The sequence below is a fragment of the Anastrepha ludens genome, chromosome 2 (assembly GCF_028408465.1).
Source record: "Anastrepha ludens isolate Willacy chromosome 2, idAnaLude1.1, whole genome shotgun sequence".
Lineage (NCBI taxonomy): Eukaryota > Metazoa > Arthropoda > Insecta > Diptera > Tephritidae > Anastrepha > Anastrepha ludens.
The window spans coordinates 65796442-65823917 of record NC_071498.1 but is presented as its reverse complement, the minus strand read 5'-3'; the positions used below and the strand labels follow the sequence as shown (position 1 = coordinate 65823917).

At 33.5% G+C, this 27476-nt stretch overlaps 1 protein-coding gene across 4 annotated transcripts in view; it reads left to right on the top strand.

Annotated features, from left to right (window-relative positions):
* The window catches only part of LOC128871670 (uncharacterized protein ZK1073.1), a 126987-nt gene that overhangs the window by 94846 nt on the left and 4665 nt on the right, over positions 1 to 27476 (top strand). For 3 of the 4 annotated variants that reach the window (XM_054113610.1, XM_054113609.1, XM_054113611.1), the window contains 8 exons: positions 17210 to 17260; positions 17414 to 17477; positions 17974 to 18091; positions 19648 to 19858; positions 19938 to 20009; positions 26918 to 27030; positions 27149 to 27236; positions 27314 to 27388. In XM_054113610.1, coding sequence (XP_053969585.1) covers positions 17210 to 17260; positions 17414 to 17477; positions 17974 to 18091; positions 19648 to 19858; positions 19938 to 20009; positions 26918 to 27030; positions 27149 to 27236; positions 27314 to 27388 — 792 coding nt within the window. Of the gene's footprint in view, positions 1 to 17209; positions 17261 to 17413; positions 17478 to 17973; positions 18092 to 19647; positions 19859 to 19937; positions 20010 to 25095; positions 27031 to 27148; positions 27237 to 27313; positions 27389 to 27476 lie in introns of those variants that run through there. The other variant, XM_054113612.1, reaches the window with a different exon arrangement.

The following is a 27476-nucleotide window of genomic DNA, read 5'->3' as shown; positions in this document are numbered from 1 at the left end:
TTTTATTATTGATGTGAAACTCGTTTTCAATCTTTTTTTATGTTTGTATTTAATTTTTTTTTTTATTATAAAAACCCCAGAAACTTAGTGCTGCACCTAATATAACCATCTGTCGTTTATTTTGCAAATTCTCTACCTCTCGCCTTGGCACAAGAAAATAACGAAATGGTATAAATTAAAACATTTATACTTTTGTGAGACTTTGTTTTACTTTTTGCTTTATATTTTTTTAATTCTTTCCACCCACCATCATTTCAAGCCAAATTAAAATTCACATCTTGTTCGTACAGAAAAACAAGTAATCTTTAATTCGCATATCGATTTACATAACAACCTTCGATTCACTTTCATTAGGCACGCAAGCAATCGGTCGGTCGGTGCTGCGCTCATTTCACTGTCAAGGTAACTTTAGAATCAGTGTGGTTTTAATTGCTCATTCATTCATTACTTGCCTTCCGTTTTCAACTGCAACTGCAATCGATTGAATACATTTTGTGGTTCGGTGTCGATTGAGAAAGCCGAAACGTGCATAGGTAAAAAGTGAAAGGTAAAAAGTTCACAAGTATCACTTATTAAATACATACGTACATAAGTACTTAAAACTTCATGCTGCATTTAGAATCAATGAGACTTTCAGAGAAACTTAAGGGCAGTAAAATTTACACAAACCTCAAATACGCACATTGCCATTGCCACTGCCGTTCAAGCACACATTTGAGTAGGATGCTTGGAAGGATCTGGTAAAGAAAGAATGCTGGCTATTGCTTCACTTTTAAGGAGATACATTTATTTATATTTTATATTTATTTATGCAAGAACATACATACATATACTCGTCTATAAATACATGAATCAGGTATTCTCCGGTGCGTCACAAATGGATTTTCTTTTTCTGGAACCACTGCTTGGCTCAAGTAAATTGATTTCTAGTTTGTTTGTAGGAAAATTTCCAACTGCGCATTTGATTTATTTAACTTTGGTAAATAAAATACGAAGAAACAATGTAATGAAACGAATGTCAGTTTATATATATTTACATATTTACGTTCCATGCTTCATACTGGTGTTTGCTTTCTGAAGAAAACTCTAAATTGTAAGCCAAATATTCAAAATTTTATTCAAAAACTGAAGTGAGTGAAATAATGAGTTGGCTTTATTTTATATATATTTTTGTAAATTACTTTAACTACGAACGTAAGTTCGAATCTCGGTGAAACACCAAAATTAAGAAAAACATTTTTCTAATAGAAGAAGATTTATAATCTTTGCAAATCAGTCATATTTGACACTTTTGAACTATACAGCTGCAGTATACAAACAGCCAAGTAATGGAGCGCGTAAAGGTCAAAATAAAGATTTTTATTTTATATGAAAATAATTTATTTTATTGATTTATTAAAAAAATTATTTTCGTATAAAAAAATAAAAATCTTTATTCTGGTCGTATACGGCAGCTGTATAGTATTTATTAAAAAAATGATTCAATAACAAAATTGATTAAAAATTAATTTGGCGTCTCCTTGCAAAGGGTGGTTAAGTTTCAAGGGCCGGTGTTGATTTTGAATAAAATACAATTTTTTTAGAAAATTATTGTCATTTCTCTTTATTATGATAATATTGGTATGGCTCAATTACGTATGAAACAAAAACCACATACATCCAAGTTTTAAAATTTGTGCAACATTTTTGAATTTTCATGCAATTTCCGTCAAAGTTTTACACTTTTTACACACAGAATTTTTTGAAAACTTTTGGGTATGCAGTTTTGTAGTCTATTTAATTCTATTATAATAACGAGTAACTTGATTTTGATGATCGATTGAAGATTTTTTTACTTGACGGTGTCGCGCATTTTCTCTAAATAACGAATGCACCACACTTTTTTTTTTGCGAAAATCAACTATCAAATAATATTAAGCCTCTTAAAATTAACCCTTTATCACATTTACAGTTAACGATATAAAACAATAGACTTTATAACTATGGCTCCCATGACTTTTAGAGGTGATCTATGAAGCAGTCCGTTATTCGGCTCTGAGCGAATTTGACGAAAACGGCTGATGGCCGACGTCACTTGGGATGTGTTTAATAAAATTTAGCTTGTGTTATGAAGCATTCCGTTATGATATGCGAATACCATGGCATGCTAATTGGTTGTGTTGATTTTTTTTGTATATCATTAACAAAAGCTAAATTTTGTTAAATATATGGCAAGTGAAGTGGCAACCAAAGTTCCCCCCAAATTTTTTTTTCACCATAGCTATCAAGCAAACCTTGAACTCTATCATCCTCGTATGGCCACCATGGCATGAATGCGCTATAAAACTGCGCACCCAAACTGCTTTTTTGAAATTCTGTTTAAAAAATTGGAAATTTTGATGAAAATTTGTGGAATTTTTAGAAATATTGTACAAAATTTTGAAACTTGGACTACTATAGCTTTTACAATAGAATGGACTATCGGAAGATTTATAAATTTTGCAAGTGGCGTCGTATGCCAATCATATATGACACTTATGAAGCATACAAACAGACAAGCAATGGAGCGCGTAAAGGTTAAAATGAAGATTTTCATCACTCAAACTAATTATTTTATTTAGGAAATGTAATTAAAAAAAATGGTGATTAGTTTTGCGCCACCTTGTAATTGAATAAAAAATAAATAAATACTTAAAACCCGTCAAAATATGGTGCTTTTATTATGTTGTCTTATCTTTATTTTTTGCTTCATTGCTAAAATCCTGAACATATCTTCGAGACGAGTGTACCAACATAAAAAAATAATATTCGAAAGTCGAATGTATGTAGCCCATGAAATTTGAAAATTCACCTTATTTTTTTAACAAACCTCGTACCTACGGAACCATTTTTTGATAATCAAACCTAAAGGCGTCAGAGTGTCAGAATGGCGTCAGAGAGATCTAGTAAATAGCTTGGCTAAGCAATAACTGCCTTTCTCAAATCCTCATAGAAGTAATCCACATAAATTTTAATTCATAAGACGAATTTTATTTGGCACAAAAAATTAATTTGTTTATTCGCCCCCTTTTTATCTTGCGTTAATTTAAACACATGAACTGTATTCGATGCAGCTCGCCAATTGTGGTTATGTAACCAACCCCACCAAATATTCAGAATTGCCATAAATATTTCACGTCAGAGATGTTTTGTTTACTTACTCGTAGCTGTGCATTTGCACATTCAAGCTTAGTCTTTCAATTTGGTAGCAGAACGACTTGTCAAAAAACATCCGAACTGACAGCTATGACGTAGGTTGCTCGCAATGTGATAGGTAATCTCATTTTCAAGATGACGTCGTTAAGGAGGCCAAAATTCGTGCTTAACTGAAAATGGTGTTTGTCAAAATTGTGCTCAGCTGTTGAAATTAATTTGTTTGAAGTGCTGCCAACTTCATTATGGCCCTATTGTGATTGATTATGGAATTAACTAGGTAACTTTTTATTCAAATATTAATAAATATTAAAATATGTTTAATATTAAGTGGATGAAGAGTAAATATTTGTGTTATAGCTTTAAATACACAGGTACCCAGCAGTGCGAGTAGTTCCATACCCGCTCGAAATTCGTTCATTACTCAACTGCTCATATTTGTTCGATGTGACCAATTTGAACAGCTAACCAAAAATTGTTAATTTTATTTATAAGCATTTCTTCAATTTTCCAACGACGTTAGCAATATGTATAAATAATTTGTAAAACTTAAAAAAAGTGTTGACAAAAAAGTCTAAAGAATTAAAAGTATTGCTCGAATTACAGGAAAAAGCTCACGTCCGAAATTTATCGCATAATGGGCAACATTACTCGTTGCTCATTCGCCCGGACTGTTCGAAAATGTGCGGGCAAAATTCTCTCGATTTTCTCTAATTCAATAGTAACATTTTATTATTGTAAAACAGTGATATTACTATTAGGGTAGTAAAATGTCAAAATGAACTCACAAAACACTAACAATTAAAAGTGAAATACCAGATCGTCTCGAAGAAGACAAATCAACAAGATACATCGCACATAAACTGGTCTTGAAATGTATATAACAGTTGAAGTTTGCAGTCACTAACAAATAAATGAAAAATTAAATTTTTTTTACTACACTCAGTTTTTTATATATATTAGAGTTTAATATATAAAAAAACTCAATAAACTCTTCTTATTCGTTTATTTAGGAAAATTCCTGTTGTGTAATTTAGCATTTTAATTTTTTTATGAAATTTTATTAAAGCTAAATTTCTTCAATAAAATTGAATTTTCAAAACTATGTTGTTAATTTCCATATTGTCATTCATCATCCATAGTTCGAATACTTCAGTAATGACAAAAGATTTGTTTAAAGAGAATTCAATATATTTTTCTCAAAACTGAAATAACAATGTAGGTAATATTCGCACTTTTAGAAATTTTCAAAATCTCGTGATGTTCGTATTTGAGGTATCGTTAGCACTTTATTACCAGTTTTATTATAACTCAATAAGGTAATTCAAAAATTTGAATTTTAATTAAACTAAAAAATTTCTTGAATCCATGGGTCTAGAGAAAGAATCTTTTTCGCTCATTGGCAGTGCTACTTAACATCCCAAAGGCGGTGGAGTGTCTCCCTGCGAATTGCACAGCTCTGATCTAGCCAATGGGCCAGAACGTTATTAATCTTACAATAGTATTATACAAAAAACAATTCACAATGTGCTTATTGGAAAAGGCATGGCAAATGTTGATCGCTTGTGCATAAAAAAGCTTGGAATCCATATCCTAATCTTATGCATGCACTGATCCCAATTGGCAAACTGAAGATTAACCGCCACTATGAGAAATCAAAATTCGGTTCGCTGATGAACGCTTAACGGCAGAGGCTGTTTCCAAATTGTTAACGATCCATAAACCTAATCGACTTACTGATGAAGACATTTTCGATTGGTTGAATTGGGAATGAATAAAGTGGAATTGATATAACCAATTATAACACATTAACAGGAGATGGTTGACCAGAATAACTAGATGATTTTGAAGCATCTCCAGCGCAAAAAGAAACTCACAACTAAAAAAGCTAAACTAAAATATTTTTCAGTTTTTTTTTTTAAATTAATTTGATATTACCAGCTGATTTCTATGCTAATCTCTGCTAATTTTTTTACAGCTACATCTGAGTATATGTATATAAAAATACAGTCTCAATTGCCCATGAAATATTTTTGAGAGATGTCCAAAAAAACTTGTTAAGGTTTCTGTGCTGAAATATATACCAAGTTTTTTTTTCCTTGTTCAATCCACTCGGGAGCATGGGGGGTCGACAATACTCTGCCTTGCGTTGGTTTTGTTACCAGTCCTAAATAGTGAAATGAATTGCTTAGGAACAACGCCTTCTAACTGTTTAGCGCGCCATCTGTGTTTCACATTTTCTGGCGGAAGGAACGCACAGATGGTTGAGGACTTCGCTAAATTTGGGTGTGTCTGCGATATTACCGCGATTGACCACTTCCTCTTGCCGGCGTCACTGATGCAATATGTAACTGTGTCTTTTTCTTTGTTTTTTTGCTTGTTTTAACAGCCAGAATGCAAGTAATGCGTTGACTTTTTTTGTGCGGGAGTAAGGATTGGAAGGATAAGGTTTTTGGGGTTGAAGAAGAAATATTTTTTTTTGTTTTGTTTTTAGAAACTAGGAAAATAGGTAAGTTTGGAAAAGTGGGAGGACCGTGCTTTACGTGGGATTCGAACCCACAACTTCTTGGATGACAGTCTAGTCCACTTACGCTAGACTACCGAGGCCGCCAACTATGTTAGGACTTGAAAATTGCTACTTCTCGATTTGCGCAACAACCTCTGGCATTAATTAGTCGCGCAAACTGAGGTTCTACTGTACATTTTATAAAATTAAAAATACGTCTTACCACTAATACTCAAATGAAATAAAAATGGCAACCCATAATCAATAAAAAAATGGTTACATAACTTTGACAATTATAACTATGGGAAATTCCAACACTCCAAAAAACAACCTATGCACGCCTAATAAAGCACACCCCCGTGAAATTTAAATGCCTATATATTATATATTTATATGGTGCTGCTATCGTATGCTCCTTTTTTTACGAGTGGCGTCTCGTGAAAAATCACTTCTCTGGAGGAATGGTTCACATTGCTGCCTTGAAATTGCTATATTTCTTTTTATTGCGTATTGAAATGAATATTTCATGAAATCGCAATAAATTCTTTTAATTGCTAATTTATGTCAATGCAATTCACACAGGTAATTCACGAAAATATTTCGCCTATTCCAAAATTCTGCTTGTTTGTTCTACGGCATTCAAATTATTCTTTAGGGGAAAATATAAGCATTTTGTATAAGTAAACTCTTACATATCCATACACAATTCACGTGTACACTCTTATCGGGTGTTTGGCCATGATCTTCATTTTATTTGTATGTATTTGTATTTATGAGCTTGTGTTGTTTCACAAATGAAGGAAATCGAAGACTTAAACCGACTCTAAACGGCAGATGTTTTTATGAGAAGGTTTTTTATTTGGCAAAAATACATACACTTGGAGGTTTGCCATTAGTACTCAGATAAAACAATGTGCACTAACATGGAAATAAAATTTTAGATTTAAGATAGTGTAGCTGCAGCAATTTTTAATTTTGGCAGTATGAAAATTAAGAACATAATTTTAAGAATTCAATTTTATTCCAGGAATTTCGCCTTTATAAAATTTAGAAACAAATTAAATGCTGAATAAAATTTCAGTTGTTTGTTTTGTTGTTACTATATGTACTATATGTAGTAATATTATTTATTTATTTACATATTTATTAAGCCAATGAATAGATCCTCATAGGCTAAGTAGCAAGTAAATTAGGCATAAAATAAAGTAAAATTAAACTATATATTCATAATAAATATTCAAAAATTTCAAAAGGCGATCTTTTGAAAATGAATAATCTATCTCAAAAAATTTAGAGATTTTATTAAACTCCATTAAGACTCTAGTAATATGAGCATTTCGAGGATGAAGAGATTTTGAGGGACTAAAATGGAAAAACTCCGAACTACATATGAAGAGCTTTGGCCAGAATATTAAAGAAAATCCTATCAAGGAATATACTTCAAAAATTTGTTTTTTATTTATATTTTAATGAGATGAGCTTCGAACTTCAACTATTTAATACACATCTTATTGATCTGCCTTTCTCAGAGCGGGCTAGCATTTCACTTTTAATTGTCAGTGTTTTATGAGTTCATTTTGTCTACTCCAATAATAATTTCACGTGCCTTTCATGACAACTATAATACAATGACAGCAACAAAATATTACTATGAATTAAAGAAAATTCAGAGGATTTTGTTTTCACATTTTCGAACAGCCCGAGCAAGTGAGCAACGAGAACCCGCACACTTGTGCGAATGCTGATTACAATGCGTGAGCCTGTTATTTGGAGTCATTTGAGCGACGCTTGCTTGATAATTTTGACTTTTTTCTCTGAACTTTGTTTAAGCTTCACAAGTTATTTATATATATACAATGCTAATATCGTTAGAAAACTAAAGAAATGCCGATAAATAAAAAAATTGACAATTCTTGGCAAAGGTGATTGCACTAGACCAACAACAAAATTTTGTACATTAAAATGGAGAAAACAAAAAAATTATTTATTTGTGATCCCAAAATATAAAAAAAAAGAATACATTTCTCTCCTCTCATTCCCTTCTATTCCTTTGTGTCCTGTTATCCAGTAAATAGTGACCTGCCAAATTCTGCAGAGTTCATCAATTTTGGATCTGCATTGTTGAACACATTTCAAGTTAGTCCAAGAAACTATAATTGCTTAAGTAGCCATTTGGCTTTCAATAAAAAAGTTTGTCCGAGTATTAAGAGGAATTTATTCCAGAGCTAATTCAGCTGATTTCGTTGCGGCATAGATTTGAGCTTAAAATATGATACAGTAATTTGGGCGTCTAAAAGTCTGTTGATGATCAAATTGTGGATAAAAGACAGCCGTTCCTACTCCTTCCGCCATTTTGGACGCACTGTAAAAGAATTGCATGAATGGTATTTGCATTCTAGACCTTTGTGTCATCCATCTTGCTCTATAAAGACGCTTGGATTTTTGCCAAATTTAACTCGTGGAATCACGGAGTCTGACCCTTCCATTTGAATCCAGAAAATTGCTGTGAGCAAAAGGCCTCTGTGAGAATTGTCCTCACACCTTCAGTCTTAGAGCAAATCTTTTGGCTGAGTTTCTTGCTACTATGTAGTTTGATTGATATCCGAATGTACGCGGCGAAAGAACGAAAAAAAACAAATCAGCTGGCCTTCTGTTACCTTCTTCAATAGATTCGTCTTTGTTATTCCAGAACTGAAAAATTTCGAACGAACATTTGAGCAGTTGAATGAGTTTCGAGCGAGTGTCGGCTACTCCCACTGCTCGATACTGAGGTAAAGTTTTACTACGAATGAGCAAGAACAAAAACTAGCAACTAGCTGTATGCCAAAAATTACTAGCAAAATACCGTTATTTAGCAAGAATATACAAAATAAAATGAAAATACGTATTATTAAATTTAGGGTCTGAATTATTGGGGTAAAATGTAAAATTACGAGTATACGCTTTATTGCAGTCTCCGGATTACGGAGATACCTCAAGATCCTATTCATTTCATTTCAAGGCGTTATTAGATGTTCAAATGTGTTTAAGTTTTTAACCAAAAATTACACATGAATGAACTCTTTCACACCTTCTTCTCCATCACACCATCTTTCATGCATAATTTTCTACCTTCATCCATTTTCGCTCCAAATTTAATCAAAATATATTTTTAAATAATTTTGGTATTGATTTTACGAAATTATAAGTAAGTAAATATTTAAATTTAGATATTCGCTTAATCGGCTTGAATGTTTATTACATTCCTACACACCTTAAATGGGTTCAGTTGCGCAGAAGCTGCCTTTGTTAATTTTCAACCATTGTGACAATGGCTATTTAAGAGCAATTGACCGTTAAGAAAAGTAAACAGACACTTCACATCCACAGCTATTCTATTAAGATATCTAAACATTTGGCGACCACACTCAGTAAATTGAAATGATCTGAGAGGCAAGGACAATACGTGTAACATTTATCTGTAAATGACACTTGGTATATTTGTCACATATTGTTAACTTGAATTGAAAGAAAGAAACAAAGCAAAGTAGAACAGAATAGAAAAAGCACTCATCATCCATTTATGTTGCAAAGATTTCTCATTTCTTAAAAGTGGCTTTGTGGCGTTTTCACTAACATACTTGTAAAATATCAAACCACTTCATTCACCCATAGTTTCTTCAGTTAACCTCCACAATTTGCACTAAAAATTTCATAAAATACATATCCCTTCTTCATAAAAGACCACTCAAAACACAACCAGATTCCACTCTTAAGTTGTAAAACTTAAGACGTAAAACTCAATAATAAAACATAAATAATAAAATAATTTATAATACATGTTGTGTAGCGCTTATAGAATGTAGGCCCAAGTTATCATTCAATTAATTATGTTTTCCTCTCTTTCTCTTCAAAACTTTCCTTTCCTCTCTCCCTTGCTACAATGAGAGCGGCCCTGCAACTTTTCTATGCTATCTCCGAACCGTAAAAGTTCCGCTCCTTAATTGAAAATGTACTCAGCGGTGTATTCGTACCTCCATTCGCTGAGAGAATCCTATTAAAAAGTACTTTTTTGCCAAGATGTGTAAAACGAACTCGAAAATTTCGCACTGACAGCCGATAAGTCACACACAAGCACCCACATACTAAGTTTGCTGACGCTACACAGAGAGTGACCTTTTAACAAAACACTTTTTTCTCTGCCCACTTTTGGCAGCTTAGTGTCAACTTACTTGTCTTGCAGGTTATGAAAAGCACTCGAAATAAAGCCGACAATAAAACACAAAATAGAGGTGTAGTAAGCAGCAGCAACATGTAGGATTTATAACTACAAATAAATAAACAGTTATACAAACGACATACAAACCACTTTGTAAGCTCCTAGCACCATGAAAATTATAGAATACAGAGAAGCATTGTTTAAAGCGAAACACTCTTTATGACAAAAATTTACATTTGAAAGCAATTTGAGAGCATGAATATTTTCAGTAAATATTTTCACAAATAAATATATGTAGCAAATTGAATATTTTTCTTGCATATGTCCTTGTTTGAAAACGCACTGTAATTGTCTCAATTGGAATGAAAAGTGATGAAACACGACTTTCTACAGTATCGAGACGGCTTCAAGACTCAAAGTGGTATTAGAGTAGGATGGATTTTAGCAATAACTTCAGATGCTTTACTACTTTAGCTATCATGACAAGGACTTTCAATCGGAGGTTTTTGCTGTACCTAAAGAAACAGGCTGAATAATTGGCGAAAGAAGGCGAGAACTGAAACGTTTATGTTCTACAGTAGCAGCAAAACTTCTCTAAGTGCCTTAGAAATCATTTGAACCTCTTAAAAAATAGTCTAAGAATATGAGTTCAGGCTTAATGCCCTTGCAAGGTGAAGCTTGAGCTTATGTGGAAGGCGAAACACCGTGATGTTCAAAGCAAGGAACTGGCTGATGAATTAGCGAACTCTCAACGCTGTTTTTGATCGTGCAATTGACCGACAATTGGACCGGTATTTTAGCGCTAAGAATAGCTAGCTCATGAGCGCAATTGGTGTAGTTCTGACACCTGCAAAGAAATCAAGTGTTTTCTGTAAAGGTCTGATAAGGTGGGAGCAAAACTAGTTCTCATAGAGAGAACTACAAGCCCTGTTAGATCTAATTACGGGAGAATGATATATAATCTCAAAATGTATTATCGGTGACACATTGAGGAGGGTGGGGATAGCAGTCCGTATAGCAAAAAATTAAAAACAAAAAATGATCGCTGTGCTTCACTACTAAGATTCTTAAAAAACCCTCAGATCTTTGTATGTAAAGGAGCAATAAATTCTTATCCTGTCTGTGTCTCCCTATCCTTTAAATTCGCTCTCTGCGCGCTGCTTGGAACATTTCCAGCTATCAAAAAATTTCATTTCATTCTATTCAATAAAAAATGAGTACTCGAACTTCAGCGTAGATCATAATTTTCTCACTGTCACTCCTCTATCGATGGACCCCTCAGAAGCAAATGCGCTTTTTTATATAAAATTGTTTTAATTATGAAAAAATTTGGTTGCCATTGTAAAAATGTTACAGTTGCTACAGTTTAGAGCTTAACACTGACGTAGCACAAATTTCGTTACTACCGGAAAGTGAATAGAGATTTCTGTTGTTTAAAAGGAATCAAAATATCTAAATTAAATGGCTTTCCAGTATTGCGTAGATTTCAGTAGACACTGATCGAACGTTTGAAGCAATTGCCTTTAAAGGTTGCTTTTTCCAAAAAATCTTATTGACAGGAGCTCATTTATTTTAAATTTAAACGCTTTCTGTTGCCTTTTTTTTAGAAAATGAAGTAGCTTTAGATGGAACAATTAAATAAAAAATAAATAAAGAATTAGCGCGTACGCTTCTGTTAGATGTTTGGCCGAGCTTCTGATATTGTTCCACAAATGAAGGGACCTACAATCTTAAGCCGACTCCGAACGGCAAATAAGTTTTTATGAATAGTTTTTTTATGGCAGAAATACATTCGGAGGTTTGGAATTGCTTGCTGATGGGTGACCGCCATTAGAATTTTTTTTTTATTTTGCTGTTTGATGCACGCTGATCCGAACCTACGTATTCCCGAATGGTGGCCATGCACCAACCCATTTGGCTACGGCAGCCGTCTAAAGCAACCAAAAAAATTTTTCATGATATTTGTTTAAGAATATCCTACGCTTCAGACCACATAGCCAAGAGGAAAGCAGTTGGAAAACAAATTTTTGTTTACCGTTAGAATCACTGCTGTATAGTTAATAATTTCTACAAAAAAATTCCAGCTAGATCTATGAAATCTCCCACTGCGGATCTGTCTGATGATGATTGTCTATGAGTTTGTTCCCAATCCAAATTCAATTTTACGAAAATGTGCGCGGGTATATAAAATTCAGTGTTGCCCGAACTTAGCACTACCTTACAAAAATGATATTTTGCTGTTCTACTCCATATTCTTCTGCTTCTTTATTGGCACGGTAGCCGCTTACGCGATTTTGGCCGAGTCGTTTCTTTCTCATGCTAACCGGCGCTAGTTTGACGCACCAAATGAAGCCAAGTCCTTCTTCATCTGATCTTTTCAACGCAGAGGAGATTTTCTTTTTCCTCCGCTACCTCCAGCTGATACCGCTTCGAACAGTTTCAAAACCGGAGGTCATACAGCTCATTGTTCCCTTTACCCCAGATTAGGGTTCAGCAATTAGATTTCAGCTCATCCGAAAAAATACATATATAACTGTGACGTTTTCAGGCTTTTTTAAGACATGGATTATTTCATATTAAAAGTCTCTGGCTATAAAAGCGTATTAAGAATTTTTTTGTTGATCAACACAGCGTATGAGTAATAATTTTTGTATTCACACGTTTTTAGTTCGATTTAGTCGTTCACTAAAATTAAAGTTTGTAATATCAGTTTCGGATGCCGTAGCCCAATGGATTTCTGCATCGCTACCATTCGGAAGTACACAGGTTCGAATCTCCGTGCACCAAACACCAATTTATAGAAACAGTTCTTTCTAGTAGAGATCGCCTCTCGGCAGGCTATGGCAAACCTCCGAGTGTATTTCTGTCATGAAAAAGCTACCTCATAAAAAATATTTACCGTTCGGAGTCGGCTTAAAACTATAGGTCCCTCCATTTGCGGAACAACATCAAAACGTACCCCACAAATAGGAGGAGAGGCTTGGCCAAATACCCAATAAAGGCACCAAATATATATATATATATATATATATATATATGTATATATGTCAATTATTGTTCTTAAATGCATCCATAGGCATATCTATAAACACACTGTATTTTTATTTACTTCCATGTATTTTCTTATGAATAAGTTTTACCGAATTTTGCAGAGCTTGTAGTTTTATTAGAACTCCTTAGCATGATACTCCTGGATGGACCACTGCTTCCGTAACTATCTTCTTCGCGACTTCTTGGTTTGATTTCATGCATTTGCACTCGTCGATAAGTGCATCTACCCATCTTTTCTTTGGTCTGTACTTAGTTGGCTTCCCATGCGATTGTTTCTTGAAGGCTCGTTTTGGTGCTCTTTGTTCTGATATTCTTTCTACGTGTCTAAGTCGGCGTAATCGTTGGGCTTTTATGTATTTTAATATGTTTTACCTTTGCATGAGCTGAGCTGGTCAAGTTCAGAGTTGTATGTAATATGATATGTGCCATGTTCCAGCCTGATTGGGTCATATATTTTTCTAAGTATTTTGCTTTCGGATGATACTATTTGGTTCACGCCATTCACCTTCATCGTCCACACTTCACAACCATATGTCACGATTGGGCGTAAGAGAGAATGATACGCACATAGTTTTTGGTTTCTTGACAGAAGTTTGGGTTTGAATAGTTTTATGTGCGCAAAGAACTCGTATGTCCTACTAATTTTGTTGCAGCTACTAATAAATAAAACTTGCACAGCCAAGTATCACTTATAAGTATAAGCTATTTTATGTATATAAATAACTACATATTTCCTTTTCTATTTTTCATATCCCAAGCACAATTTTAGTTCATTGAAAAGTTTCGCTGCACGTACGCAATCGCCATTAGTACTCATATGCATCCTGGTTTGTACGAGTAAATGTACACCAAGTCACGTATATTAGCATGGTTTCCAAACTCTGTCACGTTTATGACTTCTATAAAAGTTATTTTCAGCAAGGCTAAATCAGATGGGTGTGTGCTTTCAGTTAGAAAAAAAATTGAAAGCCAAAAACGACGATTCCCGAAATAGAATGACCAGAAATTGAAAAGAAGAAAATAAGACAAGTAAAATAATCAAATAAAATACCCCTAAATGACAGGTATAGTAACATCTAACTATAAAAATAAGGATCTACTTATTTGCTATTCCGGCAACTGGTAAATAGTAAAGATATGTATTTATGTATAACATTTGCATTAGCCTACGTTTGTGCTGTGGTGGGGTGAAAATGCAGCTCCCCACTGAAATCAAGCAAAAGAGTCACCACGCAATTATTCTTTGAATCACTGATTTTATATCCTTCTTATTGTGACATAAATGCACGTATTAAAATTTCTCTTACATAAATACCGGCATAAAACTATGTGCGAAATATTCATTTATACACAAAGGACATTAAAGGTCACCCATTAGCATAAAATGCACGCTGCTCGAATGAGCTAAAACACGATATCAACTAACGAATGCGAGTAATGAATGAAGGCGGGGGTAATTATAAGCAAAAACAAAGGAGAAAATACAAAAGAAGTAATTAGTACTGAAAGAAATTATGGAAAATCAGTACACAATAGAAATGGATGTTGGAACAAGGCTGAGTTTAAAATGTCACTTAGATTTCGCACATTTATAAATATATGTACTATGAGTACATTAGGGTGGGTCAATTATTTTTCGAAATTGTTTCCAGCAGATAGGGATTGTGCAGTAAATTTTAAGAAAAAAAGTCCATTAGAGCATAGCGCCATGTCGATTTCGAGCCACCTAAATTCTAAAAAGAAGCTGTTTTTAGTTAATATGAAGATTAATATTATTTTGGGGAAAAAGAAATGCATTATTTTCTCGGTAGATGGCTTCAGTGATCGATATTTCGTAAAGTATCGCTCGAACAATTCAAAGTTTATGATTGTTGTCAAGGTGACATTTCTCACTAACAAAATTCTTCCACTATTTTTTGTTTATTCGATTCAGTTGTTAGTTACAGGGTCTTAATAATGGAGGTCGACAAAGAGAAAAGTCGATACATTTTACAGTTTTTCTTTGATAAAGGCGAAAATGCAAGCCAGGCTGCTGAACTTGTAAATAGTGTTTATGATGCCGATACTAAAACAGCCGTTAAGGCATTTTTGATGTTAAAGAAAATGTCGATAATGCCGAAAATGTCAATAAAATCACAGAAATAATCGAAGTTTACCGGTATGTTAGTAGTCGTAACACCGTCCAGAAGCTAAAGATCGACCATAACACAGTTTTAAACCATTTGTGCAAACATTTTACCACAAAAATAATGGATATCTTTTGCCCAACCTAATGTTAAATAAAGAATTATGAATGTTTTTTTTTAATACAAAAATAAGAAAAAAATCAATAAGTATAGAAATTGAACTAGACAACTCTCTCAATGGATTGTCCGACCCCACCAACCCGGCTGTATAATGAAAATTTTGACAAAATACGCGGGAGTGCTTGAGACTTGGTTTTCTGCGTCTTTGATTAATGGGTTATAGATAGTAATTTAATAATTTTTTTATAAATTTTATAATAAATAAATGTATTACGTAAATGCGTTTAGGGAATTAAGTAAGATCTCGAGTTCGAGAAACGAATAGCTATTTTTCTGACTTGGAGCAATTTTATTATTCAGAAGGGATCAACATGGCGTGGGACAAGGTGTATATGCCTAAAAATAGACTGCGTCGAAAAATAGAAAAAGGCTTAGCCCAAACAATTAAATAGTTTTTATTTTTGCGCGGACTTTTCAAACGACCCTCATATATTACTATATTAGCGAAACGTTGGGAGATACTTGAAAATATACAGATATAGAAAAAATTGTAAAAGCAAAGCTTATTGGCATGCTTCGACTATTTATTAATAGGATTTTTAATTTAAATCATGTTTTTATAAAAATGTAGTTATGTATATATAGTGGGATGAAGTTTTATAGCAAATGTCATCTTCATCCCAGTTCCATGCATTGTACAAAATGTATTACATAAAAATTCAACAAATTTTCATCAAACATTTTAATCAGAATTAAAAATTGTATGCCAAATTTAATAATTTTAGTATAAAAAAAAAAGTTAGAACGACTCAAAATGGTGATTGATTTCTTATCATTTTTTCACAAAAAATGTCTAAAAATTTTGAATGCAAATTGTTAAATTTTGATGAAAATTATAAGAATGCTTAAAAGTTTTGCACAAGTTTGCGAACTTGGGTTTATGTGGTTTTTGCTATATAATAAATTATATAAAAAAAGAAAATTAAAATTAATTTGAAAAAGAAATTACTCTTAAGTTATCAAAAAGTTATGCCACTCACTTTATTCATATATAAACAACCTTTTTGCGTGTTTAGCTGAGCTTCTCCCACTATCTGTGATATGGGTTTTGATGCTTACAGTCTATAGTTTTATGCCGCCTTTGTGTCTCAGATGGATGCATGAATAGAATTAATTTTTTTTATTATTATCTGGTAGATAACTTCGTGGCATTTATGTTTCGAATATCATATGGGGCATATGTCCGCCACAACTACGAGTTGCACGGTCTATTCGATCAGTCCAATTTTTAACTACTTTTCCCACTAAATATGAATGGTACATCTAAATGAGCCCAATCAACAAAATGACTAGGCAAACGACGACCATTTGGCTTCAATTCATTCACGAACTGTATTTTACATGCCCCTAAGCCTAGACCCTACGTACAATATTCCACGTAGTTGAAGGACAATAAGGGCATCAAGTTGAGAAAGCCGACGAATCGACATTTCGGCGACTTCTTCAACACTTCGCTCTATGAACTTCACGAACAGATACATTTTTTTTTTAAAGTAAATGTCCACAATTTGGAATGGTTGTTTTGTTGTTAAACGATTCATATTATTAAACGATTCTAAACTTTACTGAACAGTGAAATGTAAACACTGTTAGACATTCTCAGCTATTAAACCATAGTTATCGATATCGATAATACTCATGCAGCTAAAGAAAAACCTAATTTAAGAATAATAGCATAAAAATGGTTTTAAAGTTAACAATGTGACTCCTAGAAAGTTAAAAAAAGTGTATTTTCTTTACATAATACGTACATAAGTATTTATTAATTTTATATCACTTTTTGGTTTTGCAAAAATATTTCACTTAAATATCAAATCAATCCCAAATCTCATGCTGGTCATCTCATGCCTATTAAATGCTTGAAATTCCTTGCTTATAAGTAATTGCTTTTGCGAAATGAAAATCTTACCCAGTCTCAAGATGAAATAAATAATATTAAATTTATTTCAAATTAATTTATTTCTCAATCTCTTACAGAAATATCTTGTCAATACGGACAAAAGTGGCGAACTGACTGTCACAGTGCAGGTATACACCCACATTTTAAATCAAAATATACATTTTAAAGTTATGTGCTATAGCATATTTCAAAATACCTGAGTCCTCTTATAATAAATACAACAAAAGATGAAACGGAAAGAAATAATTGCATATGTAAATTTTCACTTGATTTTCCATTAGGGTGACCTGACGCAACAAGAGAAACGTGCCGTATTTATCACAGTCCACGATCTGGGATGCAATCGTAAGTTATTGAAATTCATTTAAAATTTTTTTCCACAGCAACAAGCGTCATCATAAATTAAGTAAATTTATGTGAACGGCAACATACTTATAGTAACAAATGGAAATACAGCATTACAAGTAAATTCATGGGATGCAAATAAAAGTAATGCGAGTATACATGTACATACATATACTTACATACACAAAAATAGAATTAAAGCAACAGAGTAAAATCAATATTTTCACTATAAGCGATTTTATCAAATGGTTACTTCCAACGTCTATGACAAATTAGTCCATGCGAAATGATTTATGAACCATGAAACGTCATTAGATATTGACAAAAGATACTAAATCGAAGAGATAAAAAAATGATGACACACTGAAAAAGAAATTCATATACAATTCTCGTTTTACTTTGCGAGTCTTGTGTCTGAGAAAAGTTTTTTAAATATACATTTTCCTTCAATTCATGCATCACTAATCTTTATGTGTATTTATTTCTTCGTTACCAGACAACTCATTCCAGGAATTTGTCAGCAGTCCATGCATGACCGAAATCAAGGAGCGTTCCTGTTTCATACACATCGATGTACCAGGGCATGCTGATAATGCTGACCCCTTACCTGATAGGTAAATTTAAATAATTTTAATATATTTATAATATTTTGGCTGAGAAGTGTAATTTTTTTGGCTATAGTGTAATGATCCAAATTGTGCCAACCTATTTTATGTTCCAAAGCGAATCTACTCATATAGTTATGCTAAGTCATCAGCTGATTGGTACCTAATTATCAAAGTGAGAGTAAGTGAAAAGTCGTCTAAACAACGACAACGGCAGCCCGTTAGCCGACTCTCAGCGAATTTGGCAAAATCAGTTGGTGGGCTGACGTAGCAGGGTAATGAATCGGTTCGTTTACGAAAAAACTAAGAATGTGTTAGTGATATACGACAAACAATTAACACAATGTTTGGACGAGTGTTTGAATATATGTGAAATGATCGTGCAGAGTTTGACTGCCGAATCTCCCAAGTGACGCAGCCAACAAAGTTCGCCTCACAATTTTATTTTCCACCATAGCTGAATAACACAACTGGTAATCTATCATCCTTGAGAGTAATGGTATTGTCTTTTCCTCTTCATCCTTGATGGAAGAATCGATATGTATGCATCCGCCTCGGAAATTTCCTTATTTGCATTTTTGATAAAAAAAATAATAATAATGACTGTATAACTGCCAATCTGCATACTAAAAACGAATGTCACTGCTACCTGCACATTTTATATCATTACACTATTTTTTACCATTTCAGCATGATTTGCTTAGAGTTGCAACAAAGTGTTTATAACCAACCCACGATTTTCGTTGTAGAATATCGCTACAAGAGTGCATCCATAAACTAGATTCCATTACTACTGTTAAAGCCGCAACTTTTGTCACTATGAAAAGTTGGTATAATTACCATCGTTCAAACATAAATATCGGGCCGTCTTACTTCTGCATAACCAATGCTTGTACACGCTGACCCCATATATTATATATACTACATATGTGGAAATACATCATCCGAATAAGCCGAGCTGCTATAGTGAAACTTCGATTAACACCTTTACCATGTTATTCACAGTTGACGAGATATTAACTTCATGTTATTCATAGTCGCCATGATGTTAATAGTCCGGAAGCCAGGGGTCATTTTGACCTCATCATTTCATGCCAACTGATTTTAATACTGAAGGCAGACGCCATCCAATGGATGAGGTGAAAGCTAAATCACAAGTATAGTCAAGAATTTAACGGTATAAAAACGCAGTCCAAAATCGACCGCTGGCTCCCGGACTATAACTTCTCTGCTCTTTTCCGGGTCATCATGTTATTCATAGTGGGCAAGATGTTCACTTCTCGCTTTAGTATACTGTTTATTTATATGCAATGTTAGTTATGTAATTATACACAAAACTCCAAGTTGAAGCTCCGTATACAATATATGAGTATATTTAAGAAGAGAGAACAAACAATAGTAGCGGGCAAAAACGAGATCAATGGTAGTTCAAACGACTAACGACATTGAAATGTGGACCCTAATACATATTTACAAATTGAATTTGTATGCATATTAAAAAACATAATATCTTTCGCATTCACATAACAAAAAAATCTAACACCAAAATATATATTTTTTTAAAGCTTCCAGTTCCCTTCATTGCAAACACTTGGCGAGGATCTAATAACCGTTTTGGATTTTCTACACGTCAAGTATGTAATTGGTCTGGGTGAAGGTGCTGGAGCCAATGTTTTGGCTCGTTTCGGCTTGGCCCATCCGTCACGAGTGCTCGGCTTGGTGTTGATTAATGCCACCGGAAGCGCAGCCAGTGTTTTGCAATCATTCAAAACCAAGGTGAGTGCATAGTTGAGTACACTGAAGCAATCTATAACGGGTAAAGTTTATATTTTTTTATAATTTTTTTAAATCGTAGCTTATTCAATGGAAAAGCGATGACATCGCACAATCGGCTGAGAGCTTTTTAATGTATCATAAATTTGGACATGTAAGTATGCAATACAACTTTAGTATGCATTTTTATATTTCTGTGTGTGTGTATGTGTTATCGTTTTTGAGTAATGCACTTCTTAGTGTGTGTTTTCAAGATACCTGAACGCAAAATTATTTGAAAAATTGCTTTGGTGTGAGGTTTTTTTTGTATTTTTCGTTTTGAAATAGGAAAGCCATCAGAACTGAACTAAATTGTGTGCTAGTAATGTGTGTAAATTTGTATAGTAGCAAAACATTGTTTATAATGGTCAAGTAACTTTTTTTAACTTTTTTTCTTTTTCACACATGAAATATAAATAATATATAAAAACAAAAACTATGCCTGCGGTCAACGTAATAAATATTGAAATATAATAATCATGCATTGATTTATTAATATATTATTATGCGACATCCAAAATAACGTTTTCTCTTTGCCATAAACTGCTGATACTTGACATCCACAGGTTATGGAGGTATAGCAAAAGCATATAAATAATATCAAATTAATTAGTATTATTATCCTTTCAACATAAACCAGTCATCGATTGTTGCTATAACCAAGTTTGTCTATGAAACACAACTAATTTTTACTTTGAAGACGCTTTAATGTTAAAGTTTCCAATTTCATGCTTTGCTAATTATAAAACCATGCAGCTCCTTCTACATAACGTAAAATCCTATAACACCATGCGATACAATTATTTTTGTTTTGTGTTACTCAGGTAAAAGTTCGGATGCAGGTGAAACTACTGAAAAATTTAGTTTTTCATTTTCTAATCAATTTAATATTAAATAAAAAAAGTGTTTTAAATATTTATATACACTCCATGATGTTACATAATATTTATACACTTTTTTCCAGGACAAATATGGTGCAATAATATCCTTTGAAGCTTTAAAGTTCTTTAAAAAATCAAATTGCTGAAAAAATTAAAGACTGAATATATGCATATATGCAGCATTACTAATTAAAATCCAATTAGATAACGTTTACTGTCGCACGGTGAAATATACCACCTTTCTTAGAAAATCTTGGCAATTAAATTACACCTAATCTCTTTTTACACGAAATTTTTTACACGTATATTAATTGATTTAATACGAGTTAAAAAGAAAAAATATTTTTACACGAACTGTTTTGTTTTCACACGATTTCAATATTTTATGAATCTTCATTGAATCGCATAGAGCAAATAGAGTGAGATTTTTCCACGCATGTACGAAGCGTTTAAATTAGTCTCAGGAAAAGTCTCTGAGACTCGGTAGATTTTGCTCTCGCCGTTTAATAATTTATTTCTTATAATATATTTAATGAATTAAATTGTGTAAGCACGAAATAAATTCTTAAATGAACTTTAAAAAGGCTTTTTTAATATTGTTTTCAGTTTTCACCTAATTCTCTTTTTACAAGAATTTTTTCTGAATTAGGTGTATACATTTTTTAAAAAACATTCAAGTGCAAAAACTGGCAAATGGCCTTAAAAAATGATATTAAATTAACAGCTTAGTTTTCTATAAATATTTATGTAGATTCATTTATTTATTAACTAAAGTTATATGTATTACTCGTATAAATCTAGTAGGGGTGTCCTTTTATCTACCTCTTAAGGCAAGTTGGTTTTCTTAATTCAAAATTACTATTTGTGAATCATTTTTGTAGGCAGGTCTTTGTCTTTGCTAAACGCCATTTGCTTTTACAGTTCGGTGCGCTCTTGCACACTTCAAGAAATTTCTCTTCACTTGGGCCGTTGACGGCGAAGGTCTCACAACCCTGCAAGCACAAATACAAGTTTAAGTAAACCAATAAATTGAGTTTTGTATATTTTCTAAGGAACATTTGAGAAGTGAAGATTTAGCAGAAATATTTGAATAAAAGATACTGCAAGCCTGATTTTTAGAGTTACTGCAAGCCAATCGCTGTTTTCCTTCGCCACTCAACAATACCTTTAACATTTTTTACTCCTATTCAATGAAGGCGCATCAGAGTAGAAATTTAGTCACTACATCAGCTATATCTCATAAAAACTAACGCTAAACAGGTATAACACCAAAAGAGACAAGGACACTATGACGCAAACGATACATCACTTATCACTTTACAATTTTTGGATAGGTATATTTTATATTTTTTTCGAAACGTAAAGTTGATAACTGTTGCATTATACACTTATCAAAAAGAAACTTATAAAACAAATTATCAAAAATTAACATTTAACAAGCAATTTGGATAAGTTGCTTTCATAAACTTTGCACCGACAATTTTTTTGCTTCGCAAGTAAAAGCTTTTCCAGTAATGCGCTTATCCAAATTGATTAGCGTTTATCAATGGAAAGGGAAGGCTAAGAATGTACCATGTGCATTTTGATAAGCAACTTCATTTTCTATTTTTTTTTTTTACTGATGGGCTGAAGTCCTGAAGACGGCACAATCACTCAGTTAATAGGGAGTATATGTAAGTCCACTCAGAGGCAACTTATTTGGTTTTTGGAAGAGTTGAGCTTTAATAATTTTGTTATATATGTAGATTGATACTTTACGAAAAGCTAATAAATTTTGATAATTTGCATAACTTATCGTTTATACGCTTGCTTGGCATTTCCAATTTTTTTTACACAATGCTTATAAACGACTTCCAGTGTTATACTATATTAATATACTTATCAATACTCAGTTCATTCACTTTCACTTATCAAGTTGGTGATAATTTGTTGGTTTGTGGGTAACTTAATGAAATGCTAATGATAAGTCGTTGGTGCAACAAAGTCCAAGATTTTGTTTGCCCATTTCAATGCAGAGGAGGGTGCTCAGCTAGCTAATAAATACTTATGGATCGTCGGTGCTAGAGTGGCGTGAACTGAGTAACGTCTATTTCTCACAACTAACCTTGTTAGGTTAGGTTGGAATGGTTGCCCAAGGAATGAGCTCACTTGGACGAAGATAAACGGACTCGCCCTTTGTGATGTCATTTGAAGGAGGTGAGGTGAAAGAGAAAACCGATGGGATGACAGGAGAGGACGGGGAGATGTGGTGGTGGGATGGTTAGGAGGATGGGTTTAGAGTGTGTGGATTATAAACGATGACTGTGCTGAGTTTGCGTTAACCGCTTAGTACTGATGATGAAATTCATCAGATTTATAATGTCAACGCCAACTATATCAGCAAAGAAGTAAGATCCAAGATGCCCGGAACTTAACCCCGCCAGAGCACGGCAGCTAAGAAGGTGCTGAGATAATTCCATCTCATCCTCCATACATCCAACGCAAAAAGGACTCGAGGTAATTCCAAGTCTCACAGCATACATTCCTCGCGCATAGGGCCCTGTGAGAAAACCCACGAGATTCGAGAGCTGATATTTTGTCAACCTCAGAAGCTTGCCCGAGCGCCCCCGATCCACACGTGGCCAGAAGGATTTCGCGACCTTACATTTTTGTGCCCATGTTTCCAGGAGCAGACCGCAGATAGTCAGGGGGATCCCAATTCTCTCCGTTCGCAGGGAAACCACCTAACGTGTCCGTTGTCTGGCCAGCTCATCCGTCTCACAGTTTCCCGCAATGTCGCTGTGACCACAAATCCAGTAGGCAAGCGTGGCCCAAATGGAACTTGAAAAAATGGAACATTTGTCTAATATGAAGACATGCCTAACATTGCGGATGTTGCGAATCTTAAACTAGCTAGTATATCCAGCTTTTTAAAGACCACGTAATAGTTTAAAGAGGATGAAGTAGACTAAGGATGGCATAGTTCCGGTAGTATAACAAGAGACCTCTAATTAACCTTGGTGCGTCGAAAGACAACCACTTCACCTAACCTAACCTATCACTAATAATCAAATCTGTAGATCTTGATCAAAATATTTCTCTTAAAGAGTCTAAAACCCACGCCATCATGATATTGTGATCAGCCAAACTCATGCGCCTGAATGTGTATCATAGGGTATAAAGACGAGGACTTTAAAGTTTTGCTTCTTCTTCGTTGAAAGAAATACTTTACTTGGAATTTCTAGTTGATACTACGAGTCTATGAGGAATAACAAAATTGCAAATTGCTTCTGAGGTTGCCAGTATTCATTGACATTTCATCATGGAAAGACTTACGCCTCAACAAAAGCAACCCGAAGCCATTACATCCATTGAAAACGACCGTTGGTGCGCCTTATGGGCTGAGGGAATCATCGGCCCATATTTCTTCAAAGACGAGGCTGGCGATAAACGACTTTTTGATACCCGAAATTGAAGCCGTGATTTCCACAACATTTAGTTCCAAAAAAACGACGCTACTTGTCATACAGCCCATGAAATAATGGATTTACTGCGTCGTCGTTTCGGTAAGCAATTTATTTCTCCTCTCGGACCAGTGGAATGGCCACCAAGATCGTGTGATATCACACCTTTGGACTTTTATTTGTGGGGGTATGTAAAGTCTGAAAGCTTTGTAGATAAACCAGCTTCGGTTGAAGCATTGGAAGCCAATATTACTAAAGTTATTGACGAGATACCGACTGAAGTCCTCCAGCGAGTCATTCAAAATTGGTGTTTACAGTTTTTAAAAAAATAAGTGTCATGACTGAATTTCGTTTTTTTATTTCAATTTAAAATCCGATATCTCTAAATTGATCACCCTTTATAATGAATATATTGTAAAGTTTGGCACGAATTTAGACAATTACAGCAGTTTTCTCGTCTCACCAGTAAAATCAGCTTTACTAACCGAGCCGCTGAAACAAAAGTTATTCAATATTACTTCTTGTCTCGCCTTTGAAAGGGTTAAGGAAGGTAATAAATATTTTAAGAATTAAAAGTGAGAAATAAAAAATTAGGACACCCCTAAAGTAAGGTTTCGAAATTGCTTTACTATGTACTCGCACTCGCCTGATTAGCTTTGTTGCTTGTAGTCGTGCTTTTACTTTGTAATTTAGTTATGATATATACATGTATATTTTTTTTGTTATATTTAGCGTAGTGCAACGCTCAATTTTGTTAGTGTAGTAACCCTATTATAACCCAGTTACAAAATGATGTTTTGTTTGTAAAAATGTTTCGTGTAGTGTTTGAAAATGTTGATAAATTTTGCAATTTATTTTCTTTTACATTTTGCTTCAGTTCCAGGTATTTATCAAAAATTTTGGCTTAACACACAGCAATATGGAGTGAATCCACACAACTTGCATTTTACAATTTTACAAATTTATTTTCTTCCATTTGGATTCCTAACTTATCGATTATTCATTATCGTGCTTGTATAAGTAATTGTTGTATGGCACATCTTTCATTGTTTTAAATTCACTTATGACTTATACAAACATATTTTCCTATGTATATTAATGCCTTTCACAATCCATTAAATTCAAAATTTGTTAAACTTCGTGTGTTTGGTTCACTCACATTTTAATGAACACTCATCGTCCAAATTATGATATTTAAAACAAAATATAAAATCTCCAAAACTTCACTCCTAATTCTTTCATTAAAACTCTTGCTTTCATAGCGCCCAATTTAGTTTTATTTTTAAAGCTTTTTCTATTTTGTCCTTAATTGAAAACTTTGTACTCAATGCATAAATACAAATTCATTAAATTGCATCCGAAATTTTGTACAAAGCCGTAATGTTGGCGATTCCCAAAAAACATTTAAATAGAAAACGGGTTCTTCTGGCATCTACCCAAGCGCACAAAGTAAATTTATTTCACAAAACAAAAATGTTACCAATTTGATTTGTTTTTATACCAATTGGTTTATTGTGAGTTGAATGTTCTTCGCAAGTTTTGATACAGGCTGCGAGTGTCACCAACTTTTTTAGAGGTTTTCGCAGGGAGAGAGTTCACCACACCCCAACAAAAGTATAAATAAATATCGGACTTTTTTTTTCTTAAATTTCATATAGAATGTATGGATCCATCAAATATCAAATGATATGATGATAATTTTTTTCAAATGGCAGGTAGATAATAACAAACCTTCTAGTATTTTTCTGCCATGAAATGTTCCTTAAAGATCATCTGTAGTTCGAAGACGGTAGACAACAGTAGAATTCTCCATTTTTGCAGAGACACCGGGGCGCACTTCATAAATCAAAGGATAATAAAAAGTGGCGGAAAATTAATCATCTAATTTTGTTTTTGAATAAAATTTTTTCTAAATTAAAAAAAAAGTATATTGAGTGATGGAATTCTTTATTTTGACTTTTACACGCTCCATTGCTTGTCCGTTTGTATGCTTCAGCTGTCTAGTTCCCATATGTCAAATATATATGATTTACATACGAAGCTATTTGCAAAAAGTATACAGTTTTCGATTAATTGATTAATTTTATGCCACCTTGAATTCGCAACGTTAAGACCCTCATTTCGTTCAGCGGTGCTTTAATATTGGCAACAGACAAAACAATAAAAAAATATTATATTTTTGAGTATGTGTGGCACTCTGTATAAACCCTTACAGAGAACGTGAATTTACGTTCTCTGACCCTTATCTCGGTATCACGACTTTGGTTTCAGCAAAACTCAAAGAACAGAGTGCAAACTATGGTGACGCATTGAGTATAAAAACTTTAATTCTACAATTTTCCACGAACCTAGAATTAATTATTTCCTATTTCATTGTTCTTAAAATGTATCTCACATTTGCACCCACATACATATACATATAAAAATATGCTACTAGTTCCCTAATTGTGTTATTGAAACCATTACCTTTTTATAGTCAAAATCTTCTCACCCACACATGTACACATAAACTCGTACGTTTCAAAATTTTTAAACATTAAATTCTACATTTATATCATTTTCACACATTCTCCATCGCCAATGATTGGAATATTTCATCACATTGCCTACTCGTACCTCTGATCTATCTCATACACCACAAAAACAAATACTTTGCCGTAAAAAACTTTGCTTAAAACTGTACATACGTACGCATATAGCAATTGCTTGGTGATAATCCGGATAAGGAAAAAATTGTCACCGAATATCAAAAACGTTTACACAGCACTTTGAATAGCAAAAATGTGGGACTCTACGTAAAGGCTTTTATGAGGTAATGCATTTTGGTTAATTTACACTAAATAAACAATTTTACAATAAAAACATAATAATAATCGACGGATTCTTCTTTTTACATTTTCTACAATATTCATAAAATTTGCATGCTACAGCCGCAAGGATCTCACATTGAAGGGTTGCAAGATTGATGTAATTTTAATTACAGGCATGCTAAGCCCCTATGCCTCTATGGTTGAGAAGGTAAACTAGAAATTACAAAAAATGCACAGCTAATAATTTAAATTTGTGTGCTTTTATTGGTTCTATTAAATTTTTAGTTGCACAAAGATGTTGAAAAGGAGAAAGTCACCATTTTAAAAATAGAACGAGCGGGCGATGTCTTAGCTGATGCGGTGAGTATGAAAAAAGATGGCGGTCATCACATTGAACCCTCTGAGAGTTTCGGAGTCACTAATTACCATCATTTTGAATTTAAAAAAA